General features: G+C 44.1%; 3 protein-coding genes across 3 annotated transcripts in view; 1 reads left to right on the top strand and 2 right to left on the bottom strand.

The window, feature by feature from the left end:
- Nucleotides 1–6,457, bottom strand: part of vps52 (VPS52 subunit of GARP complex) — a 10,986-nt gene extending 4,529 nt beyond the window's left edge. Inside the window, exons 1-9 of the mRNA XM_016494209.1 lie at nucleotides 6,247–6,457; nucleotides 4,971–5,055; nucleotides 4,815–4,867; nucleotides 4,630–4,705; nucleotides 2,483–2,550; nucleotides 2,012–2,187; nucleotides 1,771–1,921; nucleotides 1,560–1,660; nucleotides 476–608 (exon numbers count right to left, since the gene is read on the bottom strand). Of these exons, the coding sequence (XP_016349695.1) occupies nucleotides 476–608; nucleotides 1,560–1,660; nucleotides 1,771–1,921; nucleotides 2,012–2,187; nucleotides 2,483–2,550; nucleotides 4,630–4,705; nucleotides 4,815–4,867; nucleotides 4,971–5,055; nucleotides 6,247–6,321 (918 nt within the window). The 5' untranslated portion in view covers nucleotides 6,322–6,457. The remainder of the gene's footprint in view (nucleotides 1–475; nucleotides 609–1,559; nucleotides 1,661–1,770; nucleotides 1,922–2,011; nucleotides 2,188–2,482; nucleotides 2,551–4,629; nucleotides 4,706–4,814; nucleotides 4,868–4,970; nucleotides 5,056–6,246) is intronic.
- An 80-nt stretch (nucleotides 6,458–6,537) lies between these two features.
- LOC107694507 (40S ribosomal protein S18) lies at nucleotides 6,538–11,519 on the top strand. The gene is made up of 6 exons (XM_016494210.1): nucleotides 6,538–6,628; nucleotides 7,013–7,111; nucleotides 9,214–9,300; nucleotides 9,536–9,637; nucleotides 10,605–10,696; nucleotides 11,414–11,519. Exons 1-6 carry the CDS (start codon nucleotides 6,626–6,628, stop codon nucleotides 11,487–11,489), a joined length of 459 nt encoding a protein of 152 aa, XP_016349696.1. The 5' UTR covers nucleotides 6,538–6,625; the 3' UTR covers nucleotides 11,490–11,519.
- Nucleotides 11,520–12,284: 765 nt separating this feature from the next.
- Nucleotides 12,285–15,853, bottom strand: LOC107694498 (E3 ubiquitin-protein ligase RING2-A-like; the record flags this gene model as incomplete). Its single annotated transcript, XM_016494204.1, has 5 exons — nucleotides 12,285–13,932; nucleotides 14,006–14,174; nucleotides 14,930–15,217; nucleotides 15,355–15,570; nucleotides 15,666–15,853. Coding segments are annotated over 5 exons (1,014 nt in total), but the record flags the coding sequence as incomplete, so codon positions are not given.
- Nucleotides 15,854–16,175: the final 322 nt, after the last annotated feature.

Raw genomic sequence — 16,175 nt, 5'->3', positions numbered from 1 at the left:
CTGCCTTTTCTTTTGCATTTAAATCTTTATTACAAGCAATCCTGTGGTTCATAAAGAACTTTGTTTTCCTTCCTCCACGAGTGCATCTATTATTGCCTTGTTTATCTAAAAGTGCTCTTTTCCGTTAATCCTAGCCAAAAAGCCATATCCTATGTGTTGATTGTGAAACACAGTAGACTTTAATTATATGCATTTATGGTGTAATTACTACATTATGTGTCAATCCATGATCATATTTACTGCAGACAATGCGCTGTTACTTTAATTCAGCGCTCGCAGCGCAGTAAAAATAGACTCGGTGCGGAAACAATGTCTGCACTGCAGCAGACGCACTGCTCCTGAACGCACTGCTGGACCACAACCGTGTGCAGTGAACGCTTTATTAATCCGTGAGGTTTAGAGGTCAATACATCTACTCTCAATCTCAATCAATCCAAACTCATCCAGAAGCACAGCATGCTTCCCTGTCTGTCACCTGGACTTTCAGCAGTCTGCCGCTGTAGGACTTGAAGTAACTGAAGTAGATCTTGCTCATGGTGTCCACGTACTCGTCCCGGATCTCCTTAGCTACTGTCCTCTCATTGGCTAACAGGAACTGATAGAAAAACCTGCAGATGAGCAGAAGCACATCCACAATCAGTATAGCGTTTCTCGCTCAACAGAAATTAGAAGTTAAAAGGATTGTTCAATCATGATAACTCTCGGAAGATTTTAGCATGGTAATGGATATGACAATGTTAATGTATTTGGTCTTGGCGGAACAGATCTGCTACGCTGCTGCTGAATTGCTGCTGCTGTTGGTTATTGCTGTAGTTGTAGATTATTGCTGCTGCTGCAAGCAAGTACAGGAACTTGCTACTGCCAATGCATACGGCGATACGGTGCCGTGAGTATTTAAGACATACTGCTGCTGTACAAATAGCATATATAATAACCCGTAGCAGATCTATACAGGTGGAGCTGGGGAAGGTGGAGGGTCTCAGAGAACACTGGAAGCGCGCTGCAGGAATCTCAAGTGAATGCTAGCCAGCCATATAAATGCAAGGCAGTAAGCTCATTGGCTGCATATGCAACATGAACCAATCAGCTTGTGCCAAGTTAACAACCCGTCAGCATGCGCCATCTAGAGTTTAATGACTGAACTATATATTTAAAAGTGGAGAGAATTATATTTTACTGTGTTTCCATTAGATATTGTTCTTATTTGTTATGGTGTCATGATGGCAGGATTTTTGAATTCACTTATTTTTGTCATTTCATTTCAGAAAGGCTTCGTTAAACTCAAGTAGGGATCAGTGACGGACCTTCAGTCCAGTAGACAGCCAATATTATGATTATTAAGGACGAATTAATAACCCACGATCTTTACATTCAGGGTATTGTGGAGTTTTCTGTTACAGGGTTGGAGGAAAAAATCCTACATGTGAGAAACGGCTTGTTTTAAAGGGAGAATGTCACAGCATAATGGGGTTGAGCCTGAGAGTGCAGAGACAAAGTCAAATTCTGCCTTCTGGGAGAAATCTTGTGCTGCTTCTTCTTATCCTAATGAAGCTGCGCACCTGAACTTGAGTAAGGTGTTCTGAGGGATCTGGTAGTTGGTCATGGGCTTTCTGAAGGAGTAGATCTTCTGCAGGATGAACTCACGGATCTTTGAGACGGCCTGTAATCAGGATCAGAGCAGAGAGAGAACTCAGTAGCGTTCATTTTCAATGCATCTGTTCTATTATCAAGAATGATGGGATCGCTGTAGAATCTTTGATGTGCTCTGACTTTAATTCTGAGGCGATCTACGATGTCCTGTATGTCGGAGCAGGCGAGGGTTTCTCTGAAGCTGAGCTCTTTAGCATAGTTGATCTTGCTGTTGAGCTCGTGAAGCTGCTCCAGAAACTCCTGCTCCGTCACAGTACTGTCCAGAATCACACTGAAACAGACACACACACACACACACACAGACAGTTCTTCACTGAGTGATTGAGAAGGTAAAGCGCTGCCTGTGATGAGAGGCTCTTACGAGATCATGGTGCTGGGAACGACCAGCTCGTCCACCAGCTGGCTGAGCTGACCGCGCACGGCCTGCCGGTTCTTCAGCCTCAGGTTCATGCTGACCGACTGCTGCTGCAGCGTCTGGATCTCGCTGCTGATGGAGGACAGGTCGCTCTGGAAGCTGCTCAGCATGCCCTCCATACGCTGCACACAGAGGAGCGCAGCAGCAAACTCAGCACAGCTTCACATTCATCTGTCCCACTGACAGCTCTAAATGTGCTCAAAGAGCCCAGCAGAACATCAGCCGAAATATGGATACAATATAGATATAAATACAAGTAATAAATAATAATATATTCCAAAAGTTACTTTGTAAATCATGCAGCTTTTCTTCTGAATTATAGTTTGTAGAATTGTAAACTTGAATGCGAGTTATTTATTCAGTGATGTCCATGTCAGAGTTTGTCAAAGCACAGTGTAAAGAGCAGAATACACTCACCTCCAGTATGGAGTCACAGGCTGTGATCTGGTTGTGTAAAGAGGCAATATTCTGACTCTCTTTGATATCTACACCAGCGCTACGGTTAAGGGTCTCTACAAACATCCATGACAGGTTCTGAACAATAAGACCTGATTATTGATCCATAAACCATGTTTCATGGGAGTGTCAGTCAAACAGAGGAGGAGAAAAACATTATGTGCAGAATCATAACGTTGACAGGAGGAAGCAGTTAAGTAAACATTTTTTTTTCTTTGGATGTGTCATAAATGCACTGAAGTATGGATACAGTCCTTGATTGATGCCTGCCAATGCATATGGCGATACGGTGCCGTGAGTATTTAAGACATACTGCTGCTGTACAAATAGCATATATAATAACCCGTAGCAGATCTATACAGGTGGAGCTGGGGAAGGTGGAGGGTCTCAGAGAACACTGGAAGCGCGCTGCAGGAATCTCAAGTGAATGCTAGCCAGCCATATAAATGCAAGGCAGTAAGCTCATTGGCTGCATATGCAACATGAACCAATCAGCTTGTGCCAAGTTAACAACCCGTCAGCATGCGCCATCTAGAGTTTAATGACTGAACTATATATTTAAAAGTGGAGAGAATTATATTTTACTGTGTTTCCATTAGATATTGTTCTTATTTGTTATGGTGTCATGATGGCAGGATTTTTGAATTCACTTATTTTTGTCATTTCATTTCAGAAAGGCTTCGTTAAACTCAAGTAGGGATCAGTGACGGACCTTCAGTCCAGTAGACAGCCAATATTATGATTATTAAGGACGAATTAATAACCCACGATCTTTACATTCAGGGTATTGTGGAGTTTTCTGTTACAGGGTTGGAGGAAAAAATCCTACATGTGAGAAACGGCTTGTTTTAAAGGGAGAATGTCACAGCATAATGGGGTTGAGCCTGAGAGTGCAGAGACAAAGTCAAATTCTGCCTTCTGGGAGAAATCTTGTGCTGCTTCTTCTTATCCTAATGAAGCTGCGCACCTGAACTTGAGTAAGGTGTTCTGAGGGATCTGGTAGTTGGTCATGGGCTTTCTGAAGGAGTAGATCTTCTGCAGGATGAACTCACGGATCTTTGAGACGGCCTGTAATCAGGATCAGAGCAGAGAGAGAACTCAGTAGCGTTCATTTTCAATGCATCTGTTCTATTATCAAGAATGATGGGATCGCTGTAGAATCTTTGATGTGCTCTGACTTTAATTCTGAGGCGATCTACGATGTCCTGTATGTCGGAGCAGGCGAGGGTTTCTCTGAAGCTGAGCTCTTTAGCATAGTTGATCTTGCTGTTGAGCTCGTGAAGCTGCTCCAGAAACTCCTGCTCCGTCACAGTACTGTCCAGAATCACACTGAAACAGACACACACACACACACACACAGACAGTTCTTCACTGAGTGATTGAGAAGGTAAAGCGCTGCCTGTGATGAGAGGCTCTTACGAGATCATGGTGCTGGGAACGACCAGCTCGTCCACCAGCTGGCTGAGCTGACTGCGCACGGCCTGCCGGTTCTTCAGCCTCAGGTTCATGCTGACCGACTGCTGCTGCAGCGTCTGGATCTCGCTGCTGATGGAGGACAGGTCGCTCTGGAAGCTGCTCAGCATGCCCTCCATACGCTGCACACAGAGGAGCGCAGCAGCAAACTCAGCACAGCTTCACATTCATCTGTCCCACTGACAGCTCTAAATGTGCTCAAAGAGCCCAGCAGAACATCAGCCGAAATATGGATACAATATAGATATAAATACAAGTAATAAATAATAATATATTCCAAAAGTTACTTTGTAAATCATGCAGCTTTTCTTCTGAATTATAGTTTGTAGAATTGTAAACTTGAATGCGAGTTATTTATTCAGTGATGTCCATGTCATCAAAGCACAAAGCACAGTGTAAAGAGCAGAATACACTCACCTCCAGTATGGAGTCACAGGCTGTGATTGTAAAGAGGTCTCTGCAAACGTCCGTCACAAGCTTGAAATAATAAGACTTGATTACTGAAACATAATCATGTTCACTGACAGAAACATTATATGCAGAATCATAACAGTGAATCTCATGAAGTAGTTTTCTTTCGATGAGCTGACATGTTTTGGTGTGATTCTGTCATAAATGCACTGAAGTATGGATACAGTCCTTGATTGATGCTTGTTCGATGCGCTGCAGCTCCGTCTCCACCTGTTTAGAGTACTGCCGCAGATCCACACCCTGATCCACACAAACACACGACACATGAGACACACACACACACACTCACACACAGACAAACACACACACAGACACAAGACTCATGAGCAGCAGATCAGCTTCATCTCACCGTCTTGAGCGCCTCCTTCACCAGATCATCCTCCAGATTCGCTTGAATGTGAACTGAAAGTGTCAAATAACAAGGAACTTACTAGTGCATTCTGGAAATAAGCTCCCTGCACTTCCCTTAGCCAATGAAACACATAAACCCAAACACAGAACTTACTGTCCACCTCGTCCAGGATGAGCTCATCTGTGGTGATGTCCAGATCCCCCAGATTCAGAGCAGGGACCACATCAAAGTCAGACTTCTACTGACACATGACAGAGAGAGAGAGAGAGAGACAGAGAGAAAAAGAGAGAGAGAGAGAGAGAGAGAGACAGAGACAGAGAGAGAGAGAGAGAGAGAGACACAGTCAATGCAAGCATCAGTACAGACTCAAACACATCATCCCGAGAGCAGCGGTAGCCAATGCAAAGCCAAACAAACGCTCTACTGCCATCATTACATGAACCGGGAGGACCGGACGTTTTAATATTTGGAAAGAATGTAACTGTAAAACATTATGTAAATATCGTTAAAAAAATCACAACCATATTACAACGATAAACAATAACATGATTGCTAATGTCAGTACATTCAATAATTATTTAAACCCTTTAAAGAAGGTTGAAGGCAGGAGCACACTTGATATCAATAATTAAGAAAAAAAAAACTATTTACAGATAATTGCACTCTTATTGTCACTTTCAAAAAACTACATTAATACATAATGACTATTGGTGGGTAGAAACGCCACAAATATCACTCCAATTTCAGAGAAAAGCTGCAGCAAATTCAGTCACAAAATAATAATAATAATAAGACATCTTGCAGATTCTTCTTTTCACACATACTACCATCTACTTTAACAAAGTGTGCAGCGTCATGGCTTCAGTTTCTTACACTGTAAGTTTCTCTCCTTTTTATAATAAACCTGTAATATCCCCTTCTCTATTAGATATAATTAGATATTACATATTATATAACTAGATATTGCTTATATACATCACAGAGATATATATATATCCTGATGGGACTAAACTGACTGAGTTCTGCAGGTGAACACAGCTGCTGATATGCTGATGTTTAAACAAATATCTAATAAAGTCATTAAAGTAATAAAGTTCCTTGAGTTTTGGTGGCGTGTTTAAAATATTATTGGCACTTGTCATTTATTATTAGTCATTTTTGCATGCGAGTATAAGCTATACATGCATACACAACCGAGAAAACAGCAGGAGAAATATGAGAATAATCAACGCAGGTAAATAACAGAGGACTGCACTAGACTGTCACTTTGTGCCATATTGTGTCAATGCGTTTGACACGTCCCTGCACTGTCACGTGACCTCACTAACATGACACCCGAACATGAGATATCTAAGATGTTGAGAGGAATAACGAGCTGCACAGGCCGATATCAGCAGTAGCGGGGATATTTCAGTGAAGTCCTCATCACCTCGTCCTGTAGATACGCCGCAGAATCAGCGCCGGAGTTCAGATGCACAGCTCCGGTGAGCAGCGCCTCCGCCATTGCATCTGTAGTTCAACTTCACAAAGACTACACTTCCGTTCAGTTTCACAGTCACACTGAAAAATCTTAAGAAACCCACTTAAGAAAGAGTAAAAGCTCTGGAATATATACTAAAGCCTACTAAACAGCATCAACTGCGCTTTATATTTTTAAACATCATCGCTTTAAAATACTGTTTTAGTTCGCATCGGCCCGTCGGACATTTGCATCGTGACAGAACACGTTCCTGTCGAGTTCGCGCGTCAGCGGTGAAATTATCGCGAGATCGGGTTCACTTCCTTTTTGCGCGGAACCAGCGGACAAGATGGTAGGCATGAAATAACGTCCTGAACATTGTAGTTGAAATCTTGCAACATCACGCTTATTTGCGAGTGTTTAATAGCACTGATTTAACATCTTGTTATTTTAATACATATAGAATATATTTAAGTGAACGTTTCTGGTTTACAGAATAGAGTTTAAGTTAAATGAGTGACGGAAAGGCCGCGCTCAGTCAGCGTACTAAACTGCTCAATGGTGTTAACATGTTTTCGTTTTTAACAGATGTTTACGTTGTGTTTATTTAGGGCAGAGCGCGCGACACTTGAGTTAGTGTGTAGTTTCAGTGAGTCTGTTCATCAGTGTATTACAGCACAGTTCAGACGGACTGGACGCGCGTTTAAACCGTGTGTGTGTGTGTGTCGCTCCTCAGTCGCTCGTCATTCCAGAGAAGTTCCAGCACATCCTGCGTGTCCTGAACACCAACATCGACGGAAGACGCAAAATCGCGTTTGCCATCACCGCCATCAAGGTGAGCTTGCGCTGCACTGAAGCGTTCCGCACAAACACTAGAATACCTCAGGGGACTTTGTGTGTGTGTGTGTGTGAGAGTGTGTGTGTGAGAGAGTGTGTGTGTGTGTGTGAGTGAGTGAGTGTGTGAGTGAGTGTGTGAGTGTGTGTGAGTGAGTGAGTGTGTGAGTGAGTGTGTGAGTGTGTGTGAGTGAGTGAGTGTGTGAGTGAGTGTGTGAGTGTGTGTGAGTGAGTGAGTGTGTGAGTGAGTGTGTGAGTGTGTGTGAGTGAGTGAGTGTGTGAGTGAGTGTGTGAGTGTGTGTGAGTGAGTGAGTGTGTGAGTGAGTGTGTGAGTGTGTGTGAGTGAGTGAGTGTGTGAGTGAGTGTGTGAGTGTGTGTGAGTGAGTGAGTGTGTGAGTGAGTGTGTGAGTGTGTGTGAGTGAGTGAGTGTGTGAGTGAGTGTGTGAGTGTGTGTGAGTGAGTGAGTGTGTGAGTGAGTGTGTGAGTGTGTGTGAGTGAGTGAGTGTGTGAGTGAGTGTGTGAGTGTGTGTGAGTGAGTGAGTGTGTGAGTGAGTGTGTGAGTGTGTGTGAGTGAGTGAGTGTGTGAGTGAGTGTGTGAGTGTGTGTGAGTGAGTGAGTGTGTGAGTGAGTGTGTGAGTGTGTGTGAGTGAGTGAGTGTGTGAGTGAGTGTGTGAGTGTGTGTGAGTGAGTGAGTGTGTGAGTGAGTGTGTGAGTGTGTGTGAGTGAGTGAGTGTGTGAGTGAGTGTGTGAGTGTGTGTGAGTGAGTGAGTGTGTGAGTGAGTGTGTGAGTGTGTGTGAGTGAGTGAGTGTGTGAGTGAGTGTGTGAGTGTGTGTGAGTGAGTGAGTGTGTGAGTGAGTGTGTGAGTGTGTGTGAGTGAGTGAGTGTGTGAGTGAGTGTGTGAGTGTGTGTGAGTGAGTGAGTGTGTGAGTGAGTGTGTGAGTGTGTGTGAGTGAGTGAGTGTGTGAGTGAGTGTGTGAGTGTGTGTGAGTGAGTGAGTGTGTGAGTGAGTGTGTGAGTGTGTGTGAGTGAGTGAGTGTGTGAGTGAGTGTGTGAGTGTGTGTGAGTGAGTGAGTGTGTGAGTGAGTGTGTGAGTGTGTGTGAGTGAGTGAGTGTGTGAGTGAGTGTGTGAGTGTGTGTGAGTGAGTGAGTGTGTGAGTGAGTGTGTGAGTGTGTGTGAGTGAGTGAGTGTGTGAGTGAGTGTGTGAGTGTGTGTGAGTGAGTGAGTGTGTGAGTGAGTGTGTGAGTGTGTGTGAGTGAGTGAGTGTGTGAGTGAGTGTGTGAGTGTGTGTGAGTGAGTGAGTGTGTGAGTGAGTGTGTGAGTGTGTGTGAGTGAGTGAGTGTGTGAGTGAGTGTGTGAGTGTGTGTGAGTGAGTGAGTGTGTGAGTGAGTGTGTGAGTGTGTGTGAGTGAGTGAGTGTGTGAGTGAGTGTGTGAGTGTGTGTGAGTGAGTGAGTGTGTGAGTGAGTGTGTGAGTGTGTGTGAGTGAGTGAGTGTGTGAGTGAGTGTGTGAGTGTGTGTGAGTGAGTGAGTGTGTGAGTGAGTGTGTGAGTGTGTGTGAGTGAGTGAGTGTGTGAGTGAGTGTGTGAGTGTGTGTGAGTGAGTGAGTGTGTGAGTGAGTGTGTGAGTGTGTGTGAGTGAGTGAGTGTGTGAGTGAGTGTGTGAGTGTGTGTGAGTGAGTGAGTGTGTGAGTGAGTGTGTGAGTGTGTGTGAGTGAGTGAGTGTGTGAGTGAGTGTGTGAGTGTGTGTGAGTGAGTGAGTGTGTGAGTGAGTGTGTGAGTGTGTGTGAGTGAGTGAGTGTGTGAGTGAGTGTGTGAGTGTGTGTGAGTGAGTGAGTGTGTGAGTGAGTGTGTGAGTGTGTGTGAGTGAGTGAGTGTGTGAGTGAGTGTGTGAGTGTGTGTGAGTGAGTGAGTGTGTGAGTGAGTGTGTGAGTGTGTGTGAGTGAGTGAGTGTGTGAGTGAGTGTGTGAGTGTGTGTGAGTGAGTGAGTGTGTGAGTGAGTGTGTGAGTGTGTGTGAGTGAGTGAGTGTGTGAGTGAGTGTGTGTTGTGTTTAGTAAGAGTGTGTGTGTGTGTGTTGATCTCTGACCTCTCTGTTCTGCTCTGCAGGGGGTGGGGAGGCGCTATGCTCATGTGGTGCTGAGGAAAGCAGACATTGACCTGAGCAAGCGGGCTGGAGAACTCACTGAGGATGAGGTGCGCTTCATTTTCAGCAGAGAAAACCATCAAAAACACCAAAGCGTTCACTGTTTTAAATATCAGTCACAGAACTGGTGCTCCGCTTTACAGACACTGAAGAATCATGATCAAATGAGGAGAACATTGACCACAAAGAAGACCATATCAGTTATTTTGAAGTCTCAAATGAAAATGAGGTGTGATCATGTGTGAGTCCATACAGGCGTTTACAGTAACGTTTATTGATTGACAGGTGGAGAGGGTGGTGACTATTATGCAGAATCCTCGCCAGTACAAAATCCCCGACTGGTTCCTGAACAGACAGAAGGACATTAAAGACGGGAAATACAGTCAGGTACGCTCCGAGTGCTGCTTTAACCTTCATTGTTTTAGTATGATTTTTTTGTCGTGATAAAGGGTCGACTGCAAAATCTGGTCTTTTTTGGGCTTCTGGGCTTGTCTGAACATACCGTGTTGAAGAGGCCCTGTTAGTGGGTACCGACTGGACCCTGATTGTGTGTAAGTGTGAGGTGAGGCGGATAAGAAGCACCACTCAGATTATTTTTGTTCTGTAACTGCTGTGTGAGGTTTAGTAGGCTGTGCAATATCTGAACTGCTTTAAAAAAAAATCTTCTGAATCTGGCCGTGATGAGCTGATTTGACCTGCCTATATTTTATTTAATGTTTAAGAAGCGGAGCCCATCTTAAATCTGAACGCAGGGCTCCACACTAACATGAGAGCGGTGGCCCTGACGTCTGCAGATCCTCTATAGTATTAGATATGTTGTATATCATGGTAACCACAGGTGAAACCCATGACTGTCTCCTCACTGCCATGGTAAGAAGAAAACTCTGTTAAACTGCTGTTTATGAAAAACGCTGTCCGAAACATTTAGTATAGTTATGAAGCTGTGGCATTTATAACAATTATTTACTGTATTTCTTTACTCTTGCAAGACATTTGCACAATATATGGGACTGTAATAATACCGTGATATGCAATACAAATTTACCACATTTCTGTCCAAAATACCATGATTACTGTTAGTGGTACTGAAGCAGGTCCTTATGAAATACTGGTGCTGTTTCATCAGGCGTTAAACTGGTTTAAATCACTGAGGCTTTCGGGTTCTCACTGGAGCCTGCAGCGCAGGTTAATAATGGCGTCACAAACGCACCTGCTAACGCAAACGTTTCCTTAACTCACCTGAAACTGGTCTTCAAGTGCAGTGTGCTCGTCTTGGGCACGAGCCGTTTAGAAGGACGCTCTGTGTGGAGGAGGTGTAGTTTCAGTAACTGAGTGTGGATGTGGTTTTCTGCAGGTCCTCGCTAACGGTCTGGACAACAAACTGAGAGAAGATCTGGAGCGTCTGAAGAAGATCAGAGCTCACCGCGGCCTGCGTCACTTCTGGGGGTGAGTTTCTGCAGCGCACGAGTCTAGGGTCTTAAAGAGAGTGCTCAGAGACACGGGGACTTCCTGCTTAAATGCAGCACTTAGTTAAACGTTACTATTTACAACGTTGTTTCTGCAGCGTTGAGCGATGTAGCCAATCACAGGCAGATCTGTTGCGCAGTGGCCAATCAGGCGTTTTAGTTGGTCAGAATTCACTCGCTGCTGAAAGGGCTGGAGTTTTTATTAAGAGCAGTCATAACTAACAAAGTACAGATGCAATGTAAACGAGATGCATTGTGCAGTTTAGAGAGCTTCGTTGATATCAGAACTTACGAATGCTTTAGTGATGATAAAGGGAGCGTGCTTTCTATGCTATAATCCATTCAGATTTTGCATTAAACTTATGTTTTTTGGACACACACTGCAAAGTTTCAGGAACGACATGCACATATTTATACTGTATTCACTCTCGGGATAGCAGTGATTGACACGGTGATAACCATAGCAGTGAGATCAGTTCATGGACCAAAAACCTGTGTAAACTGAGATCGGGACATATCAACCAGTAATTCATTTCCAGTAGCCTACGGTAGGAAGTTCAGCAATGAATGGTATGTGATTTCTGACTGAATCTAGTCCCACAGCCGACTCGAGAGCGAGATGTTGCTCATGACAGGGAGATGTGTTCGGTGAGTGATGTGATGGAGGGTTTACTCTGTCGTCTCTTCTCTCCTCTAGTCTGCGTGTGCGCGGTCAGCACACCAAGACCACCGGTCGCCGCGGCCGGACTGTGGGAGTGTCCAAGAAGAAGTAAACCTTCAATAAAAGACAACTGTTTAGCCAATCTGTGTCCTGCTGTCTTCACTGATCCTGTCAGCTTATCACTATAGCTGTAATCTATCAGTTCTGCCTTAAGATAATGAGCTACCTCTGATGATTCGATACTGGTCCTTTATAAGACCCTGAGAAGGCAGTTAAAGTGTTAGTTCACCCAAAAATGAAAATTCTGTCATTAATTACTCACCATCGTGTCGTTCCAAACCCATAAGACCTCCGTTCATCTTCAGAACACAAAGTAAGATATTTTTGATTAATTCTGACAGCTGTAATTACCACGATCAAGGAGATCAGTAAAATAATCCATGTGACATCAGGGGTTCAACCGTAATATTACGACGCTACGAGAATACTTTTTGTACGCAAAGAAAACTAACATAACGACTTTATTCAACAATTCGTTTCCTCCGCGTCACCCTGGTGCCATTTTGGAGAGTATCAACTGAACGCAAACAGCGTATGCTATTCTGTGTCAGCTGCGAAAGTATTCTCGTAGCTTCCTAATATTACGGTTGAACCCCTGATGTCCCATGGATTATTTTACAGATCTCCTTGCTACATTTCTGGATGTTGATCGTGGTAATTACGTTGCTGTCTATGGGAGGGTCAGAGAGCTTAATTTGTTTTCCGAAGATGAACGGAGGTCTTACGGGTTTGGAGCGACATGAGGGTGAGTAATTAATGACAATGTATAGTTTTGGGTGAACTAACCCTTTAAGGGCATCATCAGTTATAAAAGCCTCACCTTCCAGACTCGTCAAGTTCAACAGTCTCATAGTCCAGTATAAATGTGTCCATCTTTATTAATGAAAAAGATGCAGTAAGGCAGTTTTTCAAGGCATGGGTGAATGTACAAAAACTAATTAGGAAAGTAATGAAATAACCATTTTAACCACTACATCCAGTTTTTCCCTTGAATGCTGATAATTTCTGTTCCTCTGACTTCAATTCTATGAAAGCTTGTTTCCACCTTGCTTGTGACTTTAATCTCAAAATCCTGACCTTTTTCTCAGATATGTGTATTTTGTTACCGAAACAAAATAACTTAATTGTGATTGTAATTGGGACTTTTATTCTCATAATTGTGAGGGGGGAAAAAAGTTGCAATTCCCTTCGTTTTTATTTTGTGGTTGAAACAAGCTTCCATTCAATTCAGATCCACAAATATGGCCACCTTTAAAAAGAAAAAAACCCATCATGAAGGTGTCTGTTGCTCTGTATCTGTCATTTCTGACCAGAGCCTAGGGTATGTTATAACCTTAATATTAGGGTTAATAGATTAAAATAACCAATTAAGTCTCATGATTATTGTAATCATATTATTGCAGTCACTTCCATTTAAAACAGACCATATTAAATCAGTTTGACTATCGTAAACCGTCATCCATCAGATCCATCCATCCTGCGTGGTCTGGTATCCGAAACTCATCTATCAACCCAAGAGGCAGGAGACAAGTGAAGAAGTGATGGTGAAAACAAGCATTTAAATCATTGAATGAATGAAATTATAAATGAACAAGAACAGAAAAGGACACAAAAGCATGGCTGCTACTAAGAATCCATAGATCTACAGACTCTGGCCAAAGGGAGTTTTCTTTACTCCTCTTGAATCTTTAAACAAGGTATTTCACCAGCACACAACGCTGCAGGGGACTTGCTGAATTTAGGGCCTGTCCCAAACCCCACAGGTGCAGTCTATACGCACTACTTGTCTATTTACATGAAGGTGTGGAGAACATCTGTGACCTGATGGGACACATTTACGACAGCTTTATTAACACATTGAGATTTTCAACACTTTACACTTTAAAATAAGCTTAGAAATGTCTGTTCAGTCTGTGACAGACAACACAATTTAATAGTGATAAAGAGCAGTTACAATTGTTTTACGAAATATACAGTCATCATTTTATCACTAAATTATAATCGCTAATTAATTATACTTTGACTGGAAAGCCTCTCGTTGATTTCAGGGTATGCAAACTCCTGAATATGAATGATGGGATGCACTCGGTCTCGGATATCACAGTATTAGAGAAGCAGTGTGTCGAGGCAGTATTCAGAGCCTGGACCGTCTTGTGCTCTCTTGCCGTCACATACATGTGCTCTCCGTGTGGGAATAGGAGCAGGCCCTTATTTTCCACAAACACACAGTTAATGGCTCGGCTTTACTGTTGGAGCTACTGTACATAAGATTAAGTGGATGAGCAGCACTGATCTCTGCAGTCCTTCAGTGGGTTTCTGCAGAAAGAGGCCGTCGTTGTCCTTTAGGTTAGCGATGCCTCCCCTTGGCTTCCGTCCATCTGTCCCAGTCGAGGCATCTGGTTCTGGTCTGTAGGAGCGTAGAAGAGCTCCAGAGGCTTGCAGAGCTTCCAGAACTTCTGGTTCACCAGCTCAAGCGTCAGAGAGCCGTTCAGTGTCTGAAAGACAGAGAGGATGAAGACAGCACAAGCTAAACTCAAATCTGTGTCTGACGGCAGCAGCGTGACTCACGGAGAACTGTCCCGCTGCTGTGCTGATGTAGATGCTGAACTGTTTCTCGCTGATGTCCTGCAGGGCTCCCGGCTCTCCCTCCACGCTCGCACCCTCCTCCAGAGCCAGGCGCAGAGCCAGGTACTTCGACAGGTGGTCCACCGTGGCGCTGGCTGTTGTTTTGACGTATCTGTGAGCAGAAGAGAGTTACACTCCCATCCATGAAGCTTTAGGAGCGCACACACACCATGTTTAATCAATCATCTACTGACACGTTCTGGAAGAAAGAGCTCATCCTGGCCTTAAAGTGGAGCTCAATTTCAATGTCACAAAGCTCTTACACTTTACTCTGTAATGCCTTCATGCTTTAAACTCGTGCTGCAGCACTGAAGAATCACCCTCAGTCACAGTCTGCTTACGCAGGGTTTATGAAGGCAACTTTAAGGAATACATCGAATAGAAAACAATACATCTATATGGTCTCTAAGCATAAAGGTCTTGTGTTAGCAACACTTCAAAGTTTTTAAAATACATCTCCCAACAGCTCGTCAGTACTTTAGAATTCATTTTACAAAAGCAAAAATAAAATAAGAAAAACAAAACAGCTTAAGGCTTGAATAGCTCTGCTCCCAAACACCAGAATATGGAAATAACTTCACTGTACCTCAGTATTTGGTCTTGTTTTCCAGTGGAAAATGTCTAACGTTTCTTAAATCGAGATACATTTACTGGAGAAGCGAAATTAGATCAAATAAGAAGTCTTGTTTTAGAAGAAATTGATCAAAGTGTTTATGATTAAAACAAAAACAAATATCTGCCAAAAATCAACTTCATTCAAAGGCAAAACGAGTTTTCATTCCCTGCTGGCAGATATTTGTTCTTGCTTTAAGCGTAAACTCCTCATGTGGAAGGGTGAATTAGGAGCTCTATCAGACCCTGCTGTACCTCGTCTGGCTGCACTGTTGGTTGTCGACCAGCAGGGGATGTGGGCAAAACACGAGCTCAATCTCTGAGCCGGGGCCGTGTCGAGGAGGAGTGCGGCTCTCTCCCAAAGCCTCAGGTCCAGAGTCGTCTGACAGGTGCGCTGGGTTACGGCGGCTGGGTCCGGCCTCTGCGGCGCAGCTCGCTGGAGCAGAGTCATGTGAGATGTGTGAGCGAGCGTCACCGTTGTCCTCACCACCGCTGACTGTAGCGGTCTCACTCTCCGGATGCAGCTTACGCACGCGCTGAGCTCTACAACACACAGAAAACGACTTCAGAAACTGAACTGTTTAGCCCACGGCCAAGCTTCGTTACTTGCTTCACATAAGTGCATCTTAGAGTCATTGACATGATAAAATACATGAAAAGCAGAAGATACTAGGAGTGACCTGTGTCTGGCCTGCATGCGCAGCCCCTGCTCGATGCTGCTGCTCAGAGCCTCTTTGTTGTGCAGGAGACTCAGCTGCTCCAGAACCTTGTCCTGGTGCGCCTCGTACTCGTCACGGCTCGGGTACATCTTCGAGATCAGTGCGTCGAAGTTGGGGTCGGCACGTAGAGAGCGCTTGGACACCAGCTTCTTCCTGCAGGTGGGACACTCTTTATTCCTGCAGCAGAAAATAAGAGAAGGGCAGTGCTGAGCAACAGATCTCTGAGTAACAGGAAGTTAATGGAAGAAATGGATCTGAAGATGTGGTGGCACCCCGATCGAAGCGCGGTGACGATGCACTCGGAGCAGAAGCGATGCAGACACTCTTTGGTGGTCATGGTGTTCTTCAGCATGTCCAGACAGATGGGGCACATCAGCTCGCTGTGGAGGCTTCTGGGAGACACGGCGATCTCCGTGCTGTCCATGATCGCCTCCTGAAACAACAGCACACATGCGAGGAACTATGCGCTGAATATCCTGCTTTTACAGAAAATACAATGAGGTAAACAGTAGAGCAGGAGTTGATTTTTACCCACTTCTCCACAATGTCTAATACGAGTCTGTTCTAATTTCACGTTGACTGTTGAATGTGATCAGTTTCACTGGTGTTTGTGTTCTGCTGTGACCCACATTATCAGGATCAGTGTACTCGTGATGTAGAGTGTGTTGAGCTTTCAGGTCTCTATCCTCTCAGTATGAGGATATCCAGCCGCCCGCATTAGTTACATATGCTAAATATACTAAACTTTGTGTGTGTGTGTGTGAGTGAGTGTGAGAGTGAGT

This window comes from Sinocyclocheilus anshuiensis, unplaced genomic scaffold (genome assembly GCF_001515605.1).
Source record: "Sinocyclocheilus anshuiensis isolate Anshui unplaced genomic scaffold, SAMN03320099.WGS_v1.1 scaffold3299, whole genome shotgun sequence".
NCBI lineage: Eukaryota > Metazoa > Chordata > Actinopteri > Cypriniformes > Cyprinidae > Sinocyclocheilus > Sinocyclocheilus anshuiensis.
The sequence above is the reverse complement of the archived record's forward strand: the minus strand, read 5'-3'. Positions and strand labels throughout refer to the sequence as shown.

Bases quoted from the DNA above. Each gene is read 5' to 3' on its own strand.
- LOC107694507 (XM_016494210.1), top strand. The intron at 9,301-9,535 runs GTGCGCTTCATT...ATTGATTGACAG, and splicing joins GAGAACTCACTGAGGATGAG to GTGGAGAGGGTGGTGACTAT. The intron at 10,697-11,413 runs GTGAGTTTCTGC...TCTCTCCTCTAG, and splicing joins GGCCTGCGTCACTTCTGGGG to TCTGCGTGTGCGCGGTCAGC.